The sequence below is a fragment of the Xenopus tropicalis genome, chromosome 7 (genome assembly GCF_000004195.4).
Source record: "Xenopus tropicalis strain Nigerian chromosome 7, UCB_Xtro_10.0, whole genome shotgun sequence".
NCBI classification, from domain to species: Eukaryota; Metazoa; Chordata; class Amphibia; order Anura; family Pipidae; genus Xenopus; species Xenopus tropicalis.
Window position 1 is genome coordinate 6,859,842 of NC_030683.2, and position 25,467 is coordinate 6,885,308.

A 25,467-nucleotide genomic window follows, 5' to 3' on the forward strand; every position below is an offset into this window, starting at 1 on the left:
TTGTGATACTAATATCTACAGTGAGTATTAGTGGTTGTATTTATAGTTTATGTATGTGAGTGTATAGATTGGTAGGTGTGGGTTGTGGGTGCTGGGTTTACTTGGAAGGGTTGAACTTGATATACTCTGGTCTTTTTTCAACCCTATGTAACTATGAGATGGATATGACAGTGGCTCCTACCCTATCAGCCGTCACATCCACCTCAGGCTCAACAGTCTTATCCACCACTCTCAGGCCACACAGGGACCCGGCGGCTGCCTGGACTTGTAGGGAAACATCAGCTCCTGGGAGAACTTCATCTGGGGAGAAGCCAACTGATACCTGGGCAAACAGAGAGACATGTTGATTGGGGAGAGCTAAGGTGTTACAGATACAGGTACAGGGAGGCCATGGGAACATCTGTACAACTTACTTTGTTCTTGAAGCACCTTTGCAGTTTGAATGTTGCAGAATCGGCCACTAATTCCCCATTAGGGAGGGAAATGAAGGCGAGAGCGCGGAGAGTCGGAGAGACGTCGGCACTGAGTGTGAGTTTGATGGAGACCTCACCCCTCACCTCACCCCTTACTGAAGATCCTACACAGTAACAAGGGGAAAGGGGAACATTCAGGCACTAAGTTATAAATAAAGAAGTGCAGAGGGGCAGAACAGGCCCTGAGGGGCAGAGTAGCAGGGCAGGTAGGAGCCATCTTATAGCCAATGTATTAGCTAAAGGAGTAAGTTGCTGATATGGGGGAGCTGAGTAGGAGGCAGATTTCTCAGAAAAGGTTATGGGATTTGGCAGAGTCTCACCTCCTACTTCACTAGTAATGGGCACTTCCACTGATCCCGAGTCCTTTATAGATTCTTTAGAAACAACCTGTAGAAAAGATAAAACAGTTCTAAGGTCTTACCTTTAGGGTATGTCCAGCTAAGGAAGGGGGTGGCAGACTAGTTATTAGCCCTCTATATAAACACTTGAAACTGACAAATTTCAGTAATATTTACATCATTATATTATCAGCCCAATAAGGTCGAACCAAGTCCTTAGGGGTCATTTACCGAACCGAGCAGAATAAAGTGAGCAATGTACAAAGAAACATGGCAATGGGCCATACAGTATGTACTTGTGTGTAGCTTCTCATACAACTGGCAGTATCACAATTGCTTATTGATACCATTGCAGCAAGACTTAGCACTCAGTTGGTCACTGCTGGTCAATACTGTCCAAGCAAGTGCCCTTAAGAACCATTAGATGATCCAGCCTGATTCTGACCAGCGAGTACTCGCGGAATCAAATGTAGGAGAGCTTTAACCTGTCTTAAATATAGGACTATCGACTCTGAAAAAATATACATAAATTTGCACTGTAACTAGAAATAAAACCAGCCAATGAAAGCTCCGCAGGCCAAACTCTGATTTGGGGGGCACATATAAGACCCCAGAATGTGAGTGATGAAAGAGTAGCAGAGCCCATTACCAGGTAGTGCAGCTCCATGTGCTTGGCCTCCATCCCCAGGGCAGAGTTTGGGATAATATATTCCACTCGGACATCTCGTTGCCCCTCACATGGGAGCTCCCCCTGCTGGGAGTGCAGTTTCAGGAAACTCTTGCTGGGGGATTCAAAGGGTGTGAGTTCCAGAGAGTCTTTCCCTAAAACAGGTATAATGAGCCCGGAATACCAATCAACAGTGTTTTCCATTTCTGGACTCGCCTACAAAAAAAAAGAATTATGTGCAGTTAATGGTTACGAATGTTTATTGAAAATATTTATTTGTTGGATTGGGGTATTCAGGGCTGATAAACCTGGCCACAAAGGAGTCAAGATTTAAAAGGAAAGAACATGAGGAAATCTAAGGCATGACACATCACTCTGCCACGCCCACAATCCTGCTAAAACACCACCCCCTTTTTGGCATGCCCAGCCCATTTTCAGGGTTACCTCTCAAATCATCTGAGAGGTATTTGTTACTCAGAAACCTGTTATCCAGAAAACTCTGGGTTGGCAGTCATAGCAAGGTGGTGAGCAGTCTTAGGTGCATGCTAGGTGGTGATGGGTTGGCAGTCATAGTAAGGGGGTGAGCAGTCTTGGGTGCATGCTAGGTGGTGATGGGTTGGCAGTCATAGTAAGGGGGTGAGCAGTCTTGGGTGCATGCTAGGTGGTGATGGGTTGGCAGTCATAGTAAGGGGGTGAGCAGTCTTGGGTGCATGGTAGGTGGTGATGGGTTGGCAGTCATAGTAAGGGGGTGAGCAGTCTTAGGTGCAAGGTTGGTGGTGATGGGTTGGCAGTCATAGTAAGGGGGTGAGCAGTCTTAGGTGCAAGGTTGGTGGTGATGGGTTGGCAGTCATAGTAAGGGGGTGAGCAGTCTTGGGTGCATGCTAGGTGGTGATGGGTTGGCAGTCATAGTAAGGTGGTGAGCAGTCTTAGGTGCAAGGTTGGTGGTGATGGGTTGGCAGTCATAGCAAGGTGGTGAGCAGTCGTAGGTGCAAGGTTGGTGGTGAGGTTACCAAATCCTAAAATAAAGTAACCCAGCCCCCCTACCGTAAGGCGCAGCTTTCCCTCCCATGCGGTCGTGTTGTCCAACTGGAAGGAAACAAGTCCATTCTCATCCGATACCAAGTTCTCCGTTATATTCATAGGATTGATGGTTAGGGAGACTTTTTGGTTTGGAAGGGGATCATCATTGCCGTCCATCACCTTTATCTGCTCAGTGATAGAGAAGGGCCCAGTCTGAGAAACAATCTCAATGGCAGAAGACTGACTAATAGGGGTATTAACTAGTAAGCACTTACTGTCCCTCTGTATGGGATCCCCGGCTTGTAGTTACTGTCAGCATCCAGGAAACGGCAACTTTTTAGCGTGGATAAAATGGTGGTTCCATCTCTTCCAGAATATTTCATCCCTATATTCAGGGCTGATAAACCTGGCCACAAAGGAGTCAAGATTTAAAAGGAAAGAACATGAGGAAATCTAAGGCATGACACATCACTCTGCCACGCCCACAATCCTGCTAAAACACCACCCCCTTTTTGGCATGCCCAGCCCATTTTCAGGGTTACCTCTCAAATCATCTGAGAGGTATTTGTTACTCAGAAACCTGTTATCCAGAAAACTCTGGGTTGGCAGTCATAGCAAGGTGGTGAGCAGTCTTAGGTGCATGCTAGGTGGTGATGGGTTGGCAGTCATAGTAAGGGGGTGAGCAGTCTTGGGTGCATGCTAGGTGGTGATGGGTTGGCAGTCATAGTAAGGGGGTGAGCAGTCTTGGGTGCATGCTAGGTGGTGATGGGTTGGCAGTCATAGTAAGGGGGTGAGCAGTCTTGGGTGCATGGTAGGTGGTGATGGGTTGGCAGTCATAGTAAGGGGGTGAGCAGTCTTAGGTGCAAGGTTGGTGGTGATGGGTTGGCAGTCATAGTAAGGGGGTGAGCAGTCTTAGGTGCAAGGTTGGTGGTGATGGGTTGGCAGTCATAGTAAGGGGGTGAGCAGTCTTGGGTGCATGCTAGGTGGTGATGGGTTGGCAGTCATAGTAAGGTGGTGAGCAGTCTTAGGTGCAAGGTTGGTGGTGATGGGTTGGCAGTCATAGCAAGGTGGTGAGCAGTCGTAGGTGCAAGGTTGGTGGTGAGGTTACCAAATCCTAAAATAAAGTAACCCAGCCCCCCTACCGTAAGGCGCAGCTTTCCCTCCCATGCGGTCGTGTTGTCCAACTGGAAGGAAACAAGTCCATTCTCATCCGATACCAAGTTCTCCGTTATATTCATAGGATTGATGGTTAGGGAGACTTTTTGGTTTGGAAGGGGATCATCATTGCCGTCCATCACCTTTATCTGCTCAGTGATAGAGAAGGGCCCAGTCTGAGAAACAATCTCAATGGCAGAAGACTGACTAATAGGGGTATTAACTAGTAAGCACTTACTGTCCCTCTGTATGGGATCCCCGGCTTGTAGTTACTGTCAGCATCCAGGAAACGGCAACTTTTTAGCGTGGATAAAATGGTGGTTCCATCTCTTCCAGAATATTTCATCCCTATAAGAAGGGCAGATATGCAGGGAAAGCTGGGACTCCGTCCAATCAAACCTGCTTGTCTTACCCAAGGGAAACTTTCTATTTAAAGCAGTCATTCTCCATTTTATCTACTGATACAGACAGACTTGCACCTCACTCACTGCAGGAAGCACAACTATTCCCAGTATGTGGGCTATTCCAGACCTTGTGTGGAAATGGAAGATTAGATTATGCTTCAGTTTCATAGAGATTAAGCTTAGTTGTTCAACTATACCTCCATGTTTAGTGGAACGGCAGGCAGAGTAGGGTAGGCAAGCATCTACTATTCTTACTATACCTGCCCTCACAGGCAGGCAATATTATCTTCACTGATATGATAAACTACTATACAAACTTTCCCTATTATAATTCCCACACCAAAGTCAAAGTTCTTGTTACTATCCCCAATGCTACTATAGGCACCATCTCTCCCTACTATACCTGCTATCCCACAGCCCCAGTCCCTTCCCAGAGGCTATTATCCCCCCACTGCTACTATAGGCACCATCTCTCCCTACTATACCTGTTATCCCACAGCCCCAGTCCCTTCCCAGAGGCTATTATCCCCCCACTGCTACTATAGGCACCATCTCTCCCTACTATACCTGCTATCCCACAGCCCCAGTCCCTTCCCAGAGGCTATTATCCCCCCACTGCTACTATAGGCACCATCTCTCCCTACTATACCTGCTATCCCACAGCCCCAGTCCCTTCCCAGAGGCTATTATCCCACTGCTACTATAGGCACCATCTCTCCTTACTATAGCTGCTATCCCACAGCCCCAGTCCCTTCCCAGAGGCTATTATCCCCCCACTGTTACTATAGGCACCATCTCTCCCTACTATACCTGCTATCCCACAGCCACAGTCCCTTCCCAGAGGCTATTATCCCCCACTGCTACTATAGGCACCATCTCTCCCTACTATACCTGCTATCCTACAACCCCAGTTCCTTCCCAGAGGCTATTATCCCCCCACTGCTACTATAGGCACCATCTCTCCCTACTATACCTGTTATTCCACAGCCCCAGTCCCTTCTCAGAGGCTATTATCCCCCCACTGCTTCTATAGGCACCATCTCTCCCTACTATACCTGTTATCCCACAGCCCCAGTCCCTTCCCAGAGGCTATTATCCCCCCACTGCTACTATAGGCACAATCTCTCCCTACTATACCTGCTATCCCACAGCCCCAGTCCCTTCCCAGAGGCTATTATCCCCCCACTGCTACTATAGGCACCATCTCTCCCTACTATACCTGCTATCCCACAGCCCCAGTCCCTTCCCAGAGGCTATTATCCCCCCACTGCTACTATAGGCACCATCTCTCCCTACTATACCTGCTATCCCACAGCCCCAGTCCCTTCCCAGAGGCTATTATCCCCCCACTGCTACTATAGGCACCATCTCTCCCTACTATACCTGCTATCCCACAGCCCCAGTCCCTTCCCAGAGGCTATTATCCCCCCACTGCTACTATAGGCACCATCTCTCCCTACTATACCTGCTATCCCACAGCCCCAGTTCCTTCCCAGAGGCTATTATCCCCCCACTGCTACTATAGGCACCATCTCTCCCTACTATACCTGCTATCCCACAGCCCCAGTCCCTTCCCAGAGGCTATTATCCCCCCACTGCTACTATAGGCACCATCTCTCCCTACTATACCTGCTATCCCACAGCCCCAGTCCCTTCCCAGAGGCTATTATCCCCCCACTGATACTATGGGACAGTTACCCCTCATTAAGCCAGACAAAGACACATTCAGCAGGATCCTTACCTGTTCCTTCCTCTGTAATGGTTGCTACTCCCTCTAGATACATTTCATGAGTGTTGTAGGCAATTCTAAAGGTATCAGACTTGATTTGCAATATGGAACACCCAGACTGTTCCAACTAAAGAAGACAAACAGAATTAAGGACGTATATTCTTTTAAAGGGTCAAATCAATCTTATAGTAATATAGTTATGTCTAACCGTTGTTTTCTAAATGAGTATAGCTAACTGCCAGCTGATCCATAGATATTTGATATATATCACAGCAACTGGCGGGGGGGGGGGTTCCGCAAAGACAAATTCAGGACAAATGATATACGGGGAGCATTTAGGAACGGTGCAAGACCCACCAAGACCAGGGCCAACCATGATTTTTCAGTCTTCCAGCAAGCCTCTATCTTACTGCAGCCTATTTTTATATAATATTTTTTATAATATATTTATTGGAACAACCATTGAACAAAACATCTCCCTGAAATGTACTATTTACCCATGTATTAAAGGGGTTGGTCACCTGGTCTTTTTTTATTATTTGTGGCTTTTGAATTATTTAGGTTGGAATTTCAGCACCTATGCGGTTGCCACCTCTGGTAAAGTGCAGCCTGGGGCAAGGTTCCTACATTCCCTTATGGCTAAATGGCACTTCCAGCGGAAAATGGTTTGTGCCATTTGGTTGAAGATACACAGCCGGCAGTAAGTATGGGGATCTTCTGCACCTTGCAGCCAATAGTGATGCCTAACTAGGGGGCATCTAATGGAAGGCCACGTGCTTGTGAGCAATTAGACTGCCCTATGTGAAGGATGATTAATCCACATTAGGGTGTCATTGCTTATTATAAAACCAGTACAGGGAAAGAAGACCATTTACAGGTCCCTCATAAGTTCTTGACTGCCCATACAAGCTGAAAGGTGATTGTGACAGATTTTGGGTTCATATATTGAGTAGGATAAGTTCAGATTAACAGTTCCCACTGCTTATGGTGTGTATGCTATTAGGTTGGCTCCTCAGGTATTTTTGGCTACTCTAAAGCTCTGGGCTCTGACCTTCAGCCCTTACTTCACGTAGTTACCACTTCCAGTCCCATACAGTTGTCTCACCTTTCCACTGAAATCAACACACAGGTCCGAAAAATTTTGAAAATGTCCCGACCAGTAGACTAAAAAGGCCCAGCGACACACCGTAGCCTGATATGTTCCTTGCACGGGTTGGCCATATGGGTACCTGTATGTACAAATACAACAATACAGCGGAGCACAAACTTGGATATTTTATGATATAAGATATGGAGCTGGCATAGATGGAGCATTATGTTTCAATTTGGTACAGCCTTTTGCTTGAGCGGTAGTATGGTATGTAGCAAACTGGATACAGCTCAGCCAAGAACCAGTTCCTAAAACCAAGGGAATTGTGTTTAACTGCACAACATTGGTTCTACTTGTCTGGTCTGGGAGGCCTTCAGTGGAACCTGCAAACTGTACAGCAATGGGAATGAGTGAAACATACTGGGACAGGGATCCTTTGTGCTGGCAAACCTAGCAAGAGGCCGCGATTGGCCAGACCAAGAACACAATGAGCACTAAGGAACCTACTTTTGCACTTCCATTTGGGGGTCTAAGCAAATGACCCCTATGTCTCTATTAACAGCTTCTATCAACATTATATTCTGCATTATAGACTCCTCCTCTATAAACACCTTCTCTCATCAACTTACCCTACATTGGGCCGGATAGATTTTAGTCATCTTATGGTTTATCATGTGGAAACTCATGGACGTGACTCCTAATTCAGCTCCAGTTTTTTCCCATAGACTTCAATTGAGTTTTCACAAGATAAGTTTGAGATAAGTTTAACCGAACTGAATAGAATCTGTCCCATTGTCCTTTCGAATAAATACTGGGGCACATTTACTAAGCAATTTTGAGAAAAAGTAGATTTTTCTTTTACTTCTAGATATTTTAGAGATGTACGAATGGGTTTTTGCCAGTACTCGATTTTTCTGATATTGTTTCTTGACTTTTTCGGAAATTTTTCTTTGAAAATAACTCCCGTAATTTCTGATTTATTAATGTTTGGTAAACTTTTTTTGTCAAAAAGAAATTCATCAGCTTTAATCTATCGAGTACCTTTGAGTCCTATAAAGGCTTAGAATAGTCAGTGATGGCCTGTCCTTGACACAGTTTCAAGGAGAAGTTAATCCCTCATTGTTTTCAGTTTCACCCAGTTTCCAGGAGAAGTTAATCCCCTCATTGTTTTCAGTTTCACCCAGTTTCCAGGAGAAGTTAATCCCCTCATTGTTTTCAGTTTCACCCAGTTTCCAGGAGAAGTTAATCCCCTCATTGTTTTCAGTTTCACCCGGTTTCCAGAAGTTAATCCCCTCATTGTTTTCAGTTTCACCCAGTTTCCAGGAGAAGTTAATCCCCTCATTGTTTTCAGTTTCACCCAGTTTCCAGGAGAAGTTAATCCCCTCATTGTTTTCAGTTTCACCCAGTTTCCAGGAGAAGTTAATCCCCTCATTGTTTTCTGTTTCACCCAGTTTCAAGGAGAAGTTAATCCCTCATTGTTTTCTGTTTCACTCAGTTTCCAGGAGAAGTTAATCCCCTCATTGTTTTCTGTTTCACCCAGTTTCAAGGGGAAGTTAATCCCCTAATTGTTTTCTGTTTCACCCAGTTTCCAGGAGAAGTTAATCCCCTCATTGTTTTCCGTTTCACTCAGTTTCAAGGAGAAGTTAATTCTCTCCTTGTTTCTGTTTCACTCAATTTCAAGGAGAAGTTAATCCCCTTGTTGGTTTCTGTTTTACCCAGTTTCAAGGAGAAGTTAATCCCCTTATTGTTTTCTGTTTTACCCAGTTTCAAGGAGAAACAAATCCTTTCATTGTTTCTGTTTAACACATTTTCAAGGGAAGGTTAACCCCCATTGTTTTCTATTTCACACATTTTCAAGGGGAAGTTAATTCCCTCTTTTTGTTTTTTTTCACCCAGTCTCAAAAGAAACTTAAACACCTTATTGTTTTCCAAGAATGAGCGCCAATGCTCCTAAAATGGCTGCTGGAGCACTTCCTATTTGGGAAAAATAAAGAGGACTCATGGAACCGAACGTCTGTTTAAAATCGAATTTTTTGATTTCCAGCTCAAAAAATTTGGGATTTTCAAATGTAAACTTGAAATTTTCATACAAATGATTCAAGCGTTATTGTGACAATTTATAAATACAGCAATGATCGAGTTTAATTAGAATTTATACCAGTTTATACGACTTTCAAGGCCAGTTCCTTCCTTATTCATTCTATCTTTCCTCTGTCCTTTATTATTCCCTTTCTGCTGAACTAAAATACTCTCCAGCTATGTGTGTAGTTAGGTACTAGAGATAAATGAATGCTCAATTATTGGTTGGCCCCAAAGGCCCAGCCAATAAAGTTTGTGGCTTTGGGGAAAATACTGTACATGTTAAAGCCATTGCTGGAAAAGGATGAAAGTAAAATTGCAGACGACTTTAGCTATGAACTCAATGCAGAGATAATGCACAGATACTGACCTGCCGCATATTTTCAGCTGGAATTGTTCACTGTTGGATAAAACAGCCTTGGGGAACTGAAAGACGACCTCAAATTTGGGAAGGGCTGTCACAATGACATAAACACATGTGTGAAATAATAACAATGGAATGGTATTTGGTAGGAAAGGCAAACACTTTCTCACCGTATCCTGCCACATTAAAGAAGTGCACAGTGTGCCCAACACGAATGGCATATTGACCAAACAAAGGCTCCGGGGACAGCGGCAACGAGAGCTCAGCGATTCCCTGTGTGACAGTCACATTCAGCCACTGGGTAATATGGTTCCACCTTGGATCCTGAAGGGAACAGAACATTAGATTTAAGGGATATTGTAATATTAATTGTTCACATTTTGCATCTGGACTAGTAGCCCACAGCAAGTAATGAGCGGGTGAAATGTAATGGTCACCAATGTAAAAGTAAACATCTGATTGGTTGTTTGGCGTTACTAGACATGGAGCAATTCCCCTAAATAATTTTTCAATAGATCTATGCACCTTTCTGGAGTGATCTGGAATGATTTTAGTTACAAAGATATGATCATTGTGAAGCCACTAGTGATGAGCGACTCTGTCCCGTTTTACTTCGCCATAAAATTCGCGAAACGGCAAGAAAATTCCTGAAAACGGCGAAAAATTTGCAAAACGCATTTGTTGTGCTATTTTTTTGTCGCCCGCGTCTTTTTTGTCACCCCCGGATTTTTTTTTTTGTTGGCCGTGCTTTTAGCCGTGACCTCACCCGATTTGACGCATGACAAAAAAATAATACTGTGCAACAAATTTTTCCCAGGTGAATTTTCATGGAAGTTTCACAAAACAATTTGCCAATGGCAAAATGCGGAAATTCACTGCAAATCCATACCTGGCGAAAAAATTCACTCATCACTAGAAGCCACCATACCACATCAAGGGAATCCCTATATGTCACGCTATTTACCTTTGGGTATATTATTCATAGGCTGGTACCTCCCTTCATGGTTGACTTTCTTGGGAAAAGTGTTTCCTGACCAAAGTATCTCCCAGACCAACAGCCATTTTTAGAGAGGGGTAGAGCAGGGGAAGACATAGACTAGAGGAGGAGAAAATGGGCACAAGAACAGATGAAGAATAGGACTAGGCACAATGGATTTGGGAAAGAAGAGCAGGCTAAGCAGGGATAGCAAGGTGAGAGCCAGGAGGAGCCAAAGCTATGGACAGGCTTTAGTGCTCAGGAAACCAGAAGAGAATGATATTTTAGTGAAACTGAGCCAGCCAGACCAGAACCTGTCAGGCCCACTCAAGATACAAACCAGGATTGTACAGTCTCACGTGCAAGAGGTGAGGGGTATCCCTCATACCCAGGTGGGTAAAGGGAATGAATTGAGAAGCTGGTGGTAACTGGGGACATGATTTCTTGGTATCCAACAGGGTCCCCAGATTTTTTTTCCCCAGGACCCACAGGTGTTTAGTTACATCACTTCTCAACTTAAACCTTGCAGGAAAACCAGGTTTAACCCAAACTAAATCAGATACGAGAACTGTAGCTTCTGACCTAAAGCCTTTGTTGGTTTAGTTGGTGGTGGACTAAATATTAGGGTGTCTAACACAGTGATCCCCAACCAGTGGCTCGGGGGCAACATGTTGCTCCCTAATAGCCAATCACAGCCCTTATTTGGCTCCTCCATGAACATTTATGGTGCTTGTGTTGCTCTCCAAGTCTTTTTACATTTGACTGTGGCTCACGAGTAAGAAAGGTTGGGGGCCCCTGGCCTGACATATGTTAAAGTGCAGTTCTCAGCAACACATTCAGCTTAGTGGCTCTTACTTGGTCCCCCAACAATAATGGTCACTTAGCCACTCCCTATACCTACCTACATTCCTGAAACTGGGACTTGTTGGGCAACTCTTCAAATCCATGCCCTGTTACACGTAACCCATGCCCCTCCCAATGCCAAACCACACCTACATTTTGGTAAGACCAACCCATTTTATGCAAGTCATTCAGGTCTTTTAGGTCCGTCACACAAAATATAGGGGTGACTGACTGGTGTGATGTGCACCTAGCATTTGTACAACACACAGCACTGTGGAATATGTTGGCGCTTAATAAATAAATGTTAATAACAATGAGGCAAGAACTCAAGGATCTGGCAATCTACTGGATTTAAACCCACTGGGTTGGATTTGTAGAATAGACACTAAACCCCAAATCTGTGATAAACATTGAATCTACACTTTTGTAAAACACTTACCTGTATATAAATGACTGGGAACTGTAAGACACAGAGAGAAGCAAGGCATTAATATCATATTCCCACTGTCCCAGTATGAAGTAATATGGCACCTGTTCCCCACAGTTAGCCGTTAGCAGACCAGTGCAGGTACAAAGAATCTATTGGTTATTTTGGCTTATAGAGCTATAGGAAACCTTCTTTTGTTCCTTCACAGCCATAATTTAAGGTGAATCCTCTCCCAGCAGATTAGAAGGTTTAGCATTTTAGTCTCCTTACTATAGGTCTCATTAGCTGGAGGGTTACTGAGTTTGCCTGCTTGGTTTGAGACGATAGCTGGCATTTAGTCGACATGCCCATCTCACTATCCTAGAAAATCACAGGCTTCACATTGAGACTCCCACCATAACTGTACAGTCTTTGAGTGTCTTTAAAGGAGAACTAAAGCTTTACAAAGAAGTGGAGATGAAAAGCTGCACATTATTTTTTCAGGTTCTGTACAATCCCAAGGAACCCATAGCTCTTTAGCAATGGAGATCTGTGCCTCTCAAGATGCCCCCAGTAGCCCCCCATCTTTTTTTCTGCTGATTCCCAGCATATTCTCTGGCTGCTGTCACTTATCTGAGCTTAGGGACCAACTTAAAGAACCTCATTCTCTTCTTAATGATTTACAGAGCCCCCTAAGCTTAGCTTCTCAGCAGCTACCCAGAGAGCACTGAGCATGTGCGGTGTCACTGACAATCCAAGATGGGGGGCTCCTGTGACAATTTGCTAAACCTTTAGGGTTTAGTTCTCCTTCCAAGTTGCCTTCATTCCTGTTCATTCTCCACTTACCTGAGTTTCTTTCAGTTGTAGATTTTCTTCAAGATTTACAACTCGTATTTGCACTGTGGAAAAAAATACTTAATGTGACACAATCAACTTTGCATGACTCCATGGGAATAACACCAGTATATCAACGTCTGTGGCTTCTTGGGGAGAGGTGGGGCTATTGGGAAAGCGGGCGGGCCTGTGCCTGACATCACTGCATGTTCACTCCACATGTAACTTATGTTCTCTCTTTCACCCAGTCAAACATGCTAATACACTCCAGTCCCTCCCCCGAGGAGCATATAAGCAGAAAAGCAATAATTTATTCAGCAGCAGAGAATACTGTACTTCCCAGGGGTATGCCAAACTATCTTATTGGTGAATCTGCTGTTCCTGTTCCAAAACAGATTGGACTGTAGAGTAACATCATGTAATATCATTTGATGATATAGTTCAACTATTCTGTATCTAAACCAAATAAAGAATGGCATCAGCGTAACAACCAAATAAACAAAAAATCTTTGGAGGGGCCCAGTAGAGCAGCTACAGGAGAAGTTGACCCTACGGTTTGGCCTCCCCCATGTTTACCCCTGTGGGGTCTGTTAAACCACTGATTCATGGATTTTACAAATGTCTTGGTCAGTTCATGTTTCATTGCAGGCCAGGCAGGCAATTATTAACTAGAGTTAGAATCTTCAAATGGTTCTGTTAGGCTGAATTTAATAAAATGTTCATCTCCATCTTGTAAGAATGAACATATCCAATTAAAAATAGTACCTGTGTCCCCTGGTTTATATACAGCTTTGTCCGTCTGAATGAAAGTGCTGGTTCTTCTCCTCTTCACTAGAACTTTGCTGCTGTTGGTTACGGTCTCCCCTGCGCTCTCAATGAGAATTTCCATGGTGGCCACTTCTTCATTCCCTTGAGTGGGTGGAGGCACCTGAATAGAAGACAATACCCATCATCTCTGGGTGGATTAGCAAAATAAATTATTTCTTTTTTTTTTTTTTTTAAAGGTTCCAGTCAGTTACTGTCTATTGCCGAAGAACTTCTTTATTGCTTTGTGGGTACAGTTGGGGGAAGAATTATGACTGCTCGAGCTGAACGTCAGTCACTGTCTGCTGCTGAAGAACCTCCTAATTGCTAAAGTGTTTGGGGGTACAGTTGGGGGCAAGACTTTCAGCTTGAGCAAGTCCACCACTGGCACTAACCCTGTTAGAAGTCTCTACCTGGGTAAAAGGTTTCCTGAATAATCTCTACTCCCTGTTGCTGGGTGACTCTCTTTCTTATGGGCAGGAAGTAGGGACAGGTTGTGTCTGAGCTGGAGAAACTGTTTTGCCTGAGCTGTGCCTCAAATTGTCCACAGATATGTAATATCCCAGCCCATATGGTTCACCTTTATGTGTATTTCCAAATAATTTACTATTACAATCAATCAGACACAACAAAGGGTGAAGGGAAAGTGGTGTTTACTTGGAATCTACCTTGCAAGGGCCATACATGGATAGCTTCAGTTTCTCTGTTTGCCCTGACTTGCTGCAGAAATAACAACAAAGTAGATTTCCTTGATTGAAACAATAGACACAGAGTATGTTTGGTACAAGTCCTATTCATTGCACTTATTATTGAACAATGTACAAGGGTCTCATACAAAAAGTTCCCCTCTGAACAGTAATGAACTCTTCTATTCATGGGCTTAGGAATGCCAGGGCCAATTACCCCTTAGCTCAGTGGTCCCTAAACTTTTTTGCACCACGGACCAGTTTCAAGTAAGACAATTTTTCCCAGGACCTGGGGGTGGAGACTCCCACCAAAGTGGGACATCCCCTGTCGCTTAGCATGGAGCTTTAACTACTTTGGTCCTTGTCGCCATCAGTAGAAAGTTGTCATGGCTGTGTAACCATTGGGGAGAGGTTCAGCACAGCCCACGGCCCGGTGGTTGGGGACCCCTGCCTTAGCTGGCTGCACTTACATAAATACAAGGTACCAGCAGGGGAAAATTTGTTTCTCAGTAGGAAGTGCTTGGGGGAATCTCACCTGAAATCTGAATTCAGACTCTGTAAGGACATGTTTTTTTACAAGTAGAATTTCGTCTCATGATGTCACTGAAAATTTACTCCCCCTATATACATTACATGTAATGATTAGCTAGCTGACTTCATCCCTGTTTATCCAAATCCAAAGAGTGAAGCAAGACTTATTTAAACATAGTTGAACAGCTAACATATTAGGTTTGGCAGGGTTCTACTGAAGATCCAGGGCAGGACGGAAACCAGAGAAGGATCACTGATTAAGAAATCTACTGTATTAAGGCCATTAATCTGTTATCATCTTTATTCCTGTAGTTACTGAAGAGAAAGTCCAAGTCCTACAGTGAAGTAGAAGCGAGGACATACTGAGTCAGACTGAGTAAGAAAATGTACAGTAACTACTAATTTAATTCAAGATTTACCCATAGACATCTATTGAGGATTAGTTGGTTAAAACACAAGACTATTTCACATTGAATGGATTCTGGTTTATTTTGGGAAGACTCAATACATTGAAAGGACAATTATGCCTGGAAGAGTGGAAGACAAAAAAGATGACCTGGAAAAATAAAGATGGATTCAATCAAAAGAATCATGAAGATACTTTTAAAGCAAATAAATTGCTGTCTTGTATAAAAAGGGCATTGACTCAAGGGATGAGAACATAATTTTGCCCCTTTATAGGTCCCTGGTAAGGCCTCACCTTGAGTACGGGGGACTAAAATCTACAATTTTGGTTGGTATTTATAGTTTACGCACAATGTGTAAGTTTATCGATAGGTCAGTATAGGTTTGTGGGTGTTGGGTTGAACTTGATGGACTTAGGTCTTCTTTTCAACCCAAGTGAACTATGTAACTAAGTAATTACTCTAGGATTAAAGTAATTTGTGAGCTGGGATGGAAATGAAGTCTCTCCATGTGATATGAGTTTGCTAGACTTAGACTTTATAGAGGCTACTTAAATACCCGTTTGAATCCAAAACGTTATTTGGGTGGTTTCATCCTAAACTTTTCACTATCCATATAACTAGAGTGTATCACTGTGTGGGTGCTGTGGGGCTGATGGGTACCTGGAATGTAACACAGCTGAAGAGGGATTTCTGCCGGAGGTTCCTCTCTATCACCGTTGAGTTCCGTTCGGCCATGTTCAAGGTAACCTGTATCCGGCTGTCTCCCTCCGCCCCACTGAGGTGCACACAGGCTTGTTCAGAATGGGGGGCCACCAACTCCGAGGGGAAGATCACCGCATAATGCCTGTGGGGGGAATCATTTATTGTCAGTTAGACTGTACTACAGCAGGGGATGGTAATTATCTGGCTATTTCACGTGATGTATTTATTTAGTCAGAATGTCCAATCTGAAATGTAAACCAGGAGAGCACCATGGCATTGGGACAATGTCTCTTGTGTCCTTTGGTTTCTTATAGTGTATAGTGGTGGGCTCCACAGTAAGGGCTTCTACCTAACTTCAATAAAATCCGGCGGTGAGTGCAAATAGCAAAACCATATGAGTGTGCAATATAAGGCGAGTGTGCATCCTACATTGAGTATTGGTTTCATTCATATCATTGTGTCTTTACTCACAGACATACTGTAGTCAAATAATGAAAGAAATAGGTTGTTCTATATTTTTGTAATATATATATCATTTGCATCTATTCCCAGTGTCAGGCTGGGACCCCAGGGGCCCACCAGAAAACCTTAGACCATGGGCCCATTCTCCAAACTATGTTCCCTCCACACCTCACTCAACCATTTTATTTTACTAGTCTTATATCATTACATACTATGATCTATTCTTCTATCTATTTAGTTTCTTGGTTCCCATAGAGAACTAGGGAATGCCCATGTCATAGGCCAAATGGTTAGAAGCAGGAGGTCCCACTGACACCTGGGCCCACTGGGAGTTTTCCTGGTATCCCATTGGGCCAGCCCGATACTGTCTATTCCTGTGGGTACAGGCCCTCAAGGATCAATGGAACCAACTCATACACAGTGGCGTAACTAAGGAGACAGATCCCGCAGCAGCAGAGGGACGTGGTGACATAGGGGGCACAGTAAGGATCTATGATCCCTGCTATCTCTTAGACCATGGTCCCTGTTATGGCCCCCTTGTACTTGTGATCTCTGTTCGTGCTGCTGACCAAAGCCAACTATCCCCCCCTTACAGTCCCCTTCCACCTGCCTTTTACATCTAGTACTGGTGCAGGGGTTGGGGGGTTACTGGGGGCCTACAGGTAAGAGTATGGGGGCAGCCTGTGAGTGAGGGTTTAGGAGGGGGCAGGTGGCAGATGCTATACTATGCCATGTGCTGAAACCTGGTCAAACAAGAAGTGGGTGTTTACCCTTATGCGGAATCTAGACTAGCTTCCAACTAGACCCCCATTCACTGCTGTGGGCCAACCAATGGGGCTGAATAGGCACAACAAACATTCATATTCAATATCAGCTCTACACAAATACTCACAGCTTTGCCTCCAATGTCCCAGAGAGATGCAGTAGGGCCAGCGCCAAGCCCAGGGCCCTGAGCAGCACCATGTTGCACGTCCTCAGTCTGTCTGTCTGTCTGTGCCGGGGGACTCAAAAACAACAACCTTTCAGTCTAAGCTAAAACCTTTTCCCAAACCAGAGGGTCAAGAGAAGTAAAATCACTTGTATTAATTGCTGCTAATGTCCAGTCTGGCACTGTTAGAAGACACCATAAATTACCATTCTGCATAAAGGCAAATGCTCGGTAATGATCTACACCCTTATTTATAGGGGATCTAAGCCCACCCACAGCCCAACTAGTTTCACATTCACTCTCAGACTTGGTCACTGACCAGGGAATGACAAATATTTGTTCTACTGATCAACCCAAGGTCCGTGCCAGGGGGTTATGAGTAGTAGTTATGTCAGAGTAAACACAGTGAGTATCTATGAAACCCCAGTAAGCCTGGTCAAAACAAAAAGCAGTGGGAAGCACAGATAATCTCAACATTAGCAGAATGTACAGGAGCGTAGAAGGAAAATAAAACAGTTGAGATACGACACTAGGAACTTGTGGTCTTGTAGATAGTGTTAAATAGATCATTTTCATTTAACAAAAATGAGGCAAAGGGCAAAAAAGTCCATCAGTTTAAACCTCTATATGAAACCTGCCTACCTGCTAGTGATCTGAAGGAGGGCAAACAAACCCCATATGAAGCCTCTCTAATTTGCCGCAGAGGGGAAAAAATTCCTTCCTGACTCCAAGATGGCAATCGGACCAGAACCTGGATCAACTTGTACTAAGAGCTATCTCCCCTATATTTCCTCACTTGCTAAAAAGCCATCCAACCCCTTCTTGAAGCTACAGATGCAGCCAGTAAGTTTTCACATTTTGTCCCACCATGTCTAGACACCATTTTTGAGTGTTAAATCCTGCCTCTAGGTGGTGCTAGAATGCAAAGACTTGCCGGGAAAACGCAACAGACCATGTGCTACCTGGTGATGAATTTTGTTAATTGGAAGAGACATAATGCAACAACATTGAAAAGGAACATTCCTGCATCTGTACCTTATGTATGTGTTAGTTTCAGTCTCCCGTGAATCTATGCCCCTTTTACTACAGCTCAATACCCTGTTTGCCCTACAGCTGCTACAGAAGAACAGGAACAGCACCTCTTGTCTTTGTAGATTAAAATGCCTTTATTGCAAAGTTTTCTGGGGCAAACAACAACAGCAGCAACGTTTCAGGTCACATAAGACCTTTTATCAAGCTGGAAAACCGGGATGTTCTTTGCAACATTTTACAGAGTGGGGTCCTTATTTCTGAGGGACCCAGCCTCTCTGGGATGTTCTTTTTACACCCGATCATGTTACAGACATGTTGACAATTAACCTAATGAGTTATAAGATGTTGCACCAAATATTTAGTTCAGCATTGCACAACTTTTCCGATCTCTCGTTGCCTCAACTTTTTATAAGCATCTCAGCCTCTGACATGCCACCTTTGTACTATTTGTAATTAAATATGGGGCTTAAATGGATTGCAAATCATCCCATTCTTTTTTTTATTTGCATTTTCCACACCAGAAAACCTTAGACCATGGGCCCATTCTCCAAACTATGTTCCCTCCACACCTCACTCAACCATTTTATTTTACTAGTCTTATATCATTACATACTATGATCTATTCTTCTATCTATTTAGTTTCTTGGTTCCCATAGAGAACTAGGGAATGCCCATGTCATAGGCCAAATGGTTAGAAGCAGGAGGTCCCACTGACACCTGGGCCCATCAGGAGTTTTCCTGGTATCCCATTGGGCCAGCCCGATACTGTCTATTCCTGTGGGTACAGACCCTCAAGGATCAATGGAACCAACTCATACACAGTGGCGTAACTAAGGAGACAGATCCCGCAGCAGCAGAGGGACCTGGTGACATAGGGGGCGCAGTAAGGACCCATGATCCCTGCTATCTCTTAGGCCAGGGTCTCTTTTCTGTCCCCCTTCTACTTACAATCTCTGTTCGTGCTGCTGACCAAAGCCAACTATTTTCCCCCTTACAGACCCCCTTCCACCTGCCTTTTACATCTAGTACTGGTGCAGGGGTTAGGGGGTAACTGGGGGCCCACAGGAAGGAGTATGGGGGCAGCCTGTGAGTGAGGGTTCAGGAGGGGCAGGTGGCAGATACTACGCCATGTGCTGAAACCTGGTCAAACAAGAAGTGGATGTTCAACCTTATATGGAATCTAGACTAGCCTCCAGCTAGACCCCCATTCACCGCTGTGGGCCAACATCCGATCATGTTACAGACATGTTGACAATTAACCTAATGAGTTATAAGATGTTGCGCCAAATATTTAGTTCAGCATTGCACAACGTTTCCGATCTCTCGTTGCCTCAACTTTTTATAAACGTGTTGCTGGGCATCAAAATCAGTCTCAGCATCTGACATGTCACCTTTGTACTATTTGTAATTAAATATAGGGCTTAAATGGATTGCAAATCATCCCATTCTTTTTTTTATTTGCATTTTCCACAGTGTTCCAACCATTTTTTGGAAGCGGGCTTGTCCATTACTTAAACCTGTCTTTGGGACAGTCGTATAATGTTTATTGCTGGAAAATGCTGGTATTGGACTGGGAACCAAATGGGATCCTACAAAAAATGAGCCACCTGTGCCCAACGTCTGAGAGAAAGAAAGGGACAGTCAAACAGCAAGTGTCACAATACATTTATTTTATTGTGAAATATCTCTGCACAGGTCTGTGTTCAGCTGTAGAATTTGTTAAGGACCAATGATATAGCAGGGCTCATCTGGATCCTATGTTCCATTGCCTGACGCTTTGTCTAGGAAACAAAATTCAGATGAATGTAAATAATTAAAAAACCCAACATATGTTAATCAGTAACAAGAAATTATTCTAGTCTAGGAACCCATAGAACCCTAGTCTATGAACCCATAGAACCCTAGTCTAGGAACCCATATAACCCTAGTCTAGGAACCCATAGAACCCTAGTCTAGGAACCCATAGAACCCTAGTCTAGGAACCCATAGAACCCTAGTCTAGGAACCCATAGAACCCTAGTCTAGGAACCCATAGAACCCTAGTCTAGGAACCCATAGAACCCTAGTCTAAGAACCCATAGAACCCTAGTCCAGGAACCCATAGAACCCTAGTCTATGAACCCATAGAACCCTAGTCTAGGAACCCATATAACCCTAGTCTAGAAACCCATAGAACCCTAGTCTAGGAAGCCATAGAACCCTAGTCTAGGAACCCATAGAACCCTAGTCTAGGAACCCATAGAACCCTAGTCTAGGAACCCATAGAACCCTAGTCTAGGAACCCATAGAACCCTAGTCTAGGAACCCATAGAACCCTAGTCTAGGAACCCATAGAACCCTAGTCCAGGAACCCATAGAACCCTAGTCTATGAACCCATAGAACCCTAGTCTATGAACCCATAGAACCCTAGTCTAGGAACCCATAGAAGATTCAGTGCAGATTGCTTGACTGGGTCACATGATCAGGGCAACAATTTGCCCCAATTACCACACAGATTAAAATGTATATCTTACATGTACAGTACAATGAAGAGCAGTTACAGCCCCGATATCATATATTCTGTACTGTATATAAACATTGAACCCAAGCATTAGCTTTAGGGAAAGATGGCGAAGCCTATTGGAGACCATTTTTATTGAACCCACTTTGGCAGCAGAATTTGATATATTTTACATATTTGAATTGGAAGGTGGTGACTGTCAGGCTGAGCTGCCAGTTAGGGTTTTGGCGAAACAAGTTCCATAAAAAAGGTTCAGGGAGCAAACAACACAGTTCAGTTTCATAAACCAATAATGTTACCAATGGGTAACATAGCGAGCCATTAGTATATAGTACACCGTATCGAGTTCATACTACCGAGAGTTGGCAAACCTTTCACATCTAGTAAATGGTTTATCACTCTCATGGTATTAATCAACTAAAGAACAGATCATTGCTCATATTTAGTGAACATTATATAGTGACCAAATGTGTCAGTAAGGCACCCACTGCACTCTATTATGGTTAACGATCAAAGTCATTCGTGAACTGCACAATAACTATGGTGCCCAGAGCTTTCATGGCTGTGCTGGTGTGAGTTTTAGGGTAAAGGCATCAGGTCTTGGGAAACATCTCCCAGTTGGAAGAGGCCTTGGGTTGATCCTTAGCACCAATTAAAATGCCTGGTATGGCAACTACACAGCTTCTGTGAAATTAGTCTACCCTTTCCTTAATGGGTCAGAACCATACCAGACCAATAATACAAGGACTTTCTCTCCTCACTCTCTGTTTCTTCCTTGTTTAAATTCTACAACTCTAAAGAACCCATTACTAGTACTTCCTGCTGAGAGAAAAACATAACTAGCCTTATAGCCCATAGCAACCAATCAACAGTTTTTAAAGAACAAGAGTAGATATAATAGCAAAACAAAACATCCGATTGGTTGCTATGCAATACAGGGCTAGGGAAACATTTCCTGTGGCTCTGCCTCATTTAATTTTTAGAACACGCACCCTACATGTCCTAATAATCTGATAAACCCATTCATTGGGAATATATAGAATAACTGCTTTTCTTACACCAAAATGGAAAAATCACAGAGTTTGTGGTTCAAAAGCTCAGTTCTTCTCAACTCAGCTTACCAAACACGCCCTTAAGTCTTGCAGCCAATGAAGAGATGACACTGCTGGTTTCCATAGAAACTCTGCTCCAGCTGTGCACCCTGCTGGAGAAACATGTTTTTTCTCCTAACCTCCTGTCCTGAGCTCAGTTTAACCATTACAGTGCTTAGTTCTGCCTGTGTAAGCCTGCATTCTTCACTGCATGAACTTTACAGCCCACTTGCAGATGTTAATATCACTGAAGATGGGTGAGATGGAAAATGGTCGCCTGGTGAAAACTGCTATTTGTTTTAGGAAAATGTGGTGGTGCTGCCAAAAAGAGGGGATATATGCAATTCAAATGGTGTTTGGGTGGGGGAGATGTGCCACACTCGGCGCTTTTACTAGTAACACTGGATCTTATTATGGTAGAGAAGCCCCTTACCTGTCTCATAATAATCATAGACCATTACTGTGGCCGGCTTTAGGTTCTTCACCTCAATGTCTTTTACTACCAGTAATGCGAGATGGACTGTATCACGTCGTAACTAGTGGGAAAAGGTGGAAGAATCATCTTTTGTCCTTGTCATGTGATTTACATCAGGGAAAACAGGACAGAGCATCATAGAAGCAAGAACTGAATGTATGGAGGTTATAACGCTGATAACACCAATTCTACCCAAGGTTTCTGTCCAAGTCAGAAAAAGTGCAAAAGAGTAATGCTGAGACACGGGGTCTGAAGTGACCCACTTCATTCAGGTAGAACATCACCGTATCGGTTTGGATCTCACTCCGCATTATCATATTGGTTTTGGCGAGCTGTGTAAAGGAAACCAAGTCTGAGATCAAGGTCCAAAACACATGAAAGATACCCCAAAAATCCCTTACACCTTACGAACTGATGTTCTGCACAAACCTGGGATCTAGAACAACCGTATCTAGAATGTAATAAGTCATTGAAGGATGTAAAGGAAGGCTTTTTACACAGAATTATAATACAAAAGAGTCAGGAATAATTTGTAAATGATTTCTTAGTAATGTCAACACTTCTAATCGGAGCTTAGTGATGTAATTTGTGTCACATGACTCGCAGAAACTTGTGTATTATAAATAATAATGATCCCCCTGTTGTAAAATATAAGGATAACTCACCTCAGAGTTTCGTGACTTTCTGAACTGTTATTTTTCTTCTGTTTACACAACTAAGGCTTCCTATTTAATAGACCCCATTCTGATAAATTAACCATTGATGGCTGGTTTGAATGAGGTTCAAAAGCAACTAGAACATGTGAAAGTAAATAAATGTCCAGGATCAGATGGTATTCATCCCTGGGTACTAATAGAGATTTGGCAAGCTCTGGGCTTGCCAAACCTCTTTCCTTAACTCCTCAGGATTCTTTAATGTCTGTCATGGTGTTGAGAGGGTATCCCCCTCATCAGTGGTGGTAAAGCTTTGGAGGGGGTAATAAGACATAAGAACCATAAGTTCATTTGAAATGCTGCTATGAGTTTTTGCCATCATGATTTTATGTGCAACAGATCTTGCCAGGTAATCAGAAGCCTAGACTTTGAGGTGGCAGTGGATGTGATCTAATTGGATTTTGCTAAAGAAGTATAGGGGGTATAGGGGTATAGATTCACGGGAGGAGGGCGTTATTATTCCCCTTTACAGAGCGCTGGTAAGGCCCCATCTAGAATATGCTGTTCAGTTTTGGTCTCCAGTGCTCAACCGGGACATTATTGAGTTAGAGAGGGTCCAGAGAAGGGCAACTAAGCTGGTAAAGGGTATGGAAAGTCTCAGTTATGGGGAAAGACTGGCCAAGTTGGGTCTGTTTACACTGGGGAAGAGGCGCTTAAGAGGTGACATGATAACTATGTATAAATATATAAGGGGATCATATAATAACCTTTCTAATACTTTATTTACCAGTAGGGCCTTCCAACGGACACGAGGGCACCCACTCCGTTTAGAAGAAGGGAGGTTCCATTTAAATATTCGGAAAGGATTTTTTACAGTGAGAGCTGTGAGGTTGTGGGATTCCCTCCCCGAATCAGTCGTACTGGCTGATACATTATATAACTTTATATAGGGGCTGGATGGATTCTTAGCAAGTGAGGGAATACAGGGGTAGGGGGGATAGCTCTCAGTACAAGTGAGGGAATACAGGGGTAGGGGGGATAGCTCTCAGTACAAGTGAGGGAATACAGGGGTAGGGGAGATAGCCCTCAGTACAAGTGAGGGAATACAGGGGTAGGGGAGATAGCTCTCAGTACAAGTGAGGGAATACAGGGGTAGGGGGGATAGCTCTCAGTACAAGTGAGGGAATACAGGGGTAGGGGGGATAGCTCTCAGTACAAGTGAGGGAATACAGGGGTAGGGGGGATAGCTCTCAGTACAAGTGAGGGAATACAGGGGTAGGGGGGATAGCTCTCAGTACAAGTGAGGGAATACAGGGGTAGGGGGGATAGCTCTCAGTACAAGTGAGGGAATACAGGGGTAGGGGGATAGCTCTCAGTACAAGTGAGGGAATACAGGGGTAGGGGGGATAGCTCTCAGTACAAGTGAGGGAATACAGGGGTAGGGAGATAGCTCTCAGTACAAGTGAGGGAATACAGGGGTAGGGGAGATAGCTCTCAGTACAAGTGAGGAAATACAGGGGTAGGGGGGATAGCTCTCAGTACAAGTGAGGGAATACAGGGGTATGGGAGATAGCTCTCAGTACAAGTGAGGGAATACAGGGGTAGGGGGGATAGCTCTCAGTACAAGTGAGGGAATACAGGGGTAGGGGGGATAGCTCTCAGTACAAGTGAGGGAATATAGGGGTAGGGGGAGATAGCTCTCAGTACAAGTGAGGGAATACAGGGGTATGGGAGATAGCTCTCAGTACAAGTGAGGGAATACAGGGGTAGGGAATATAGCTCTCAGTACAAGTGAGGGAATACAGGGGTAGGGGGGATAGCTCTCAGTACAAGTGAGGGAATACAGGGGTAGGGGGGATAGCTCTCAGTACAAGTGAGGGAATATAGGGGTAGGGGAGATAGCTCTCAGTACAAGTGAGGGAATACAGGGGTATGGGGAGATAGCTCTCAGTACAAGTGAGGGAATACAGGGGTAGGGAATATAGCTCTCAGTACAAGTGAGGGAATACAGGGGTAGGGGAGATAGCTCTCAGTACAAGTGAGGGAATACAGGGGTAGGGGGGATAGCTCTCAGTACAAGTGAGAGAATACAGGGGTAGGGGAGATAGCTCTCAGTACAAGTGAGGGAATACAGGGGTAGGGGGAGATAGCTCTCAGTACAAGTGAGGGAATACAGGGGTAGGGGAGATAGCTCTCAGTACAAGTGAGGGAATACAGGGGTAGGGGAGATACTCTCAGTACAAGTGAGGAATACAGGGTAGGGGGATAGCTCTCAGTACAAGTGAGGAATACAGGGGTATGGGAGATAGCTCTCAGTACAAGTGAGGGAATACAGGGGTATGGGAGATAGCTCTCAGTACAAGTGAGGGAATACAGGGGTATGGAGATAGCTCTCAGTACAAGTGAGGGAATACAGGGGTAGGGGGATAGCTCTCAGTACAAGTGAGGGAATACAGGGGTAGGGGGGATAGCTCTCAGTACAAGTGAGGGAATACAGGGGTAGGGGGGATAGCTCTCAGTACAAGTGAGGGAATACAGGGGTAGGGGATAGCTCTCAGTACAAGTGAGGGAATACAGGGGTAGGGGAGATAGCTCTCAGTACAAGTGAGGGAATACAGGGGTAGGGAGATAGCTCTCAGTACAAGTGAGGGAATACAGGGGTAGGGAGATAGCTCTCAGTACAAGTGAGGGAATACAGGGGTAGGGGGGATAGCTCTCAGTACAAGTGAGGGAATACAGGGTAGGGGGATAGCTCTCAGTACAAGTGAGGGAATACAGGGGTAGGGGAGATAGCTCTCAGTACAAGTGAGGGAATAC

The 25,467-nt window shown here is 44.2% G+C and overlaps 1 protein-coding gene across 1 annotated transcript in view; it reads right to left on the minus strand.

Moving 5' to 3' along the window:
- The window catches only part of LOC108645185 (alpha-2-macroglobulin-like protein 1), a 42,748-nt gene extending 25,789 nt beyond the window's left edge, over positions 1–16,959 (minus strand). The window contains exons 1-14 of the mRNA XM_031905741.1: positions 16,863–16,959; positions 15,467–15,650; positions 13,144–13,306; positions 12,384–12,443; positions 9,490–9,657; positions 9,326–9,410; positions 6,892–7,015; positions 5,799–5,913; positions 3,892–4,001; positions 3,641–3,802; positions 1,461–1,694; positions 794–860; positions 414–577; positions 182–322 (exon numbers count right to left, since the gene is read on the minus strand). Coding sequence (XP_031761601.1) covers positions 182–322; positions 414–577; positions 794–860; positions 1,461–1,694; positions 3,641–3,802; positions 3,892–4,001; positions 5,799–5,913; positions 6,892–7,015; positions 9,326–9,410; positions 9,490–9,657; positions 12,384–12,443; positions 13,144–13,306; positions 15,467–15,650; positions 16,863–16,933 — 1,848 coding nt within the window. The 5' untranslated portion in view covers positions 16,934–16,959. The remainder of the gene's footprint in view (positions 1–181; positions 323–413; positions 578–793; positions 861–1,460; positions 1,695–3,640; positions 3,803–3,891; positions 4,002–5,798; positions 5,914–6,891; positions 7,016–9,325; positions 9,411–9,489; positions 9,658–12,383; positions 12,444–13,143; positions 13,307–15,466; positions 15,651–16,862) is intronic.
- Between the last annotated feature and the right edge of the window lie 8,508 nt (positions 16,960–25,467).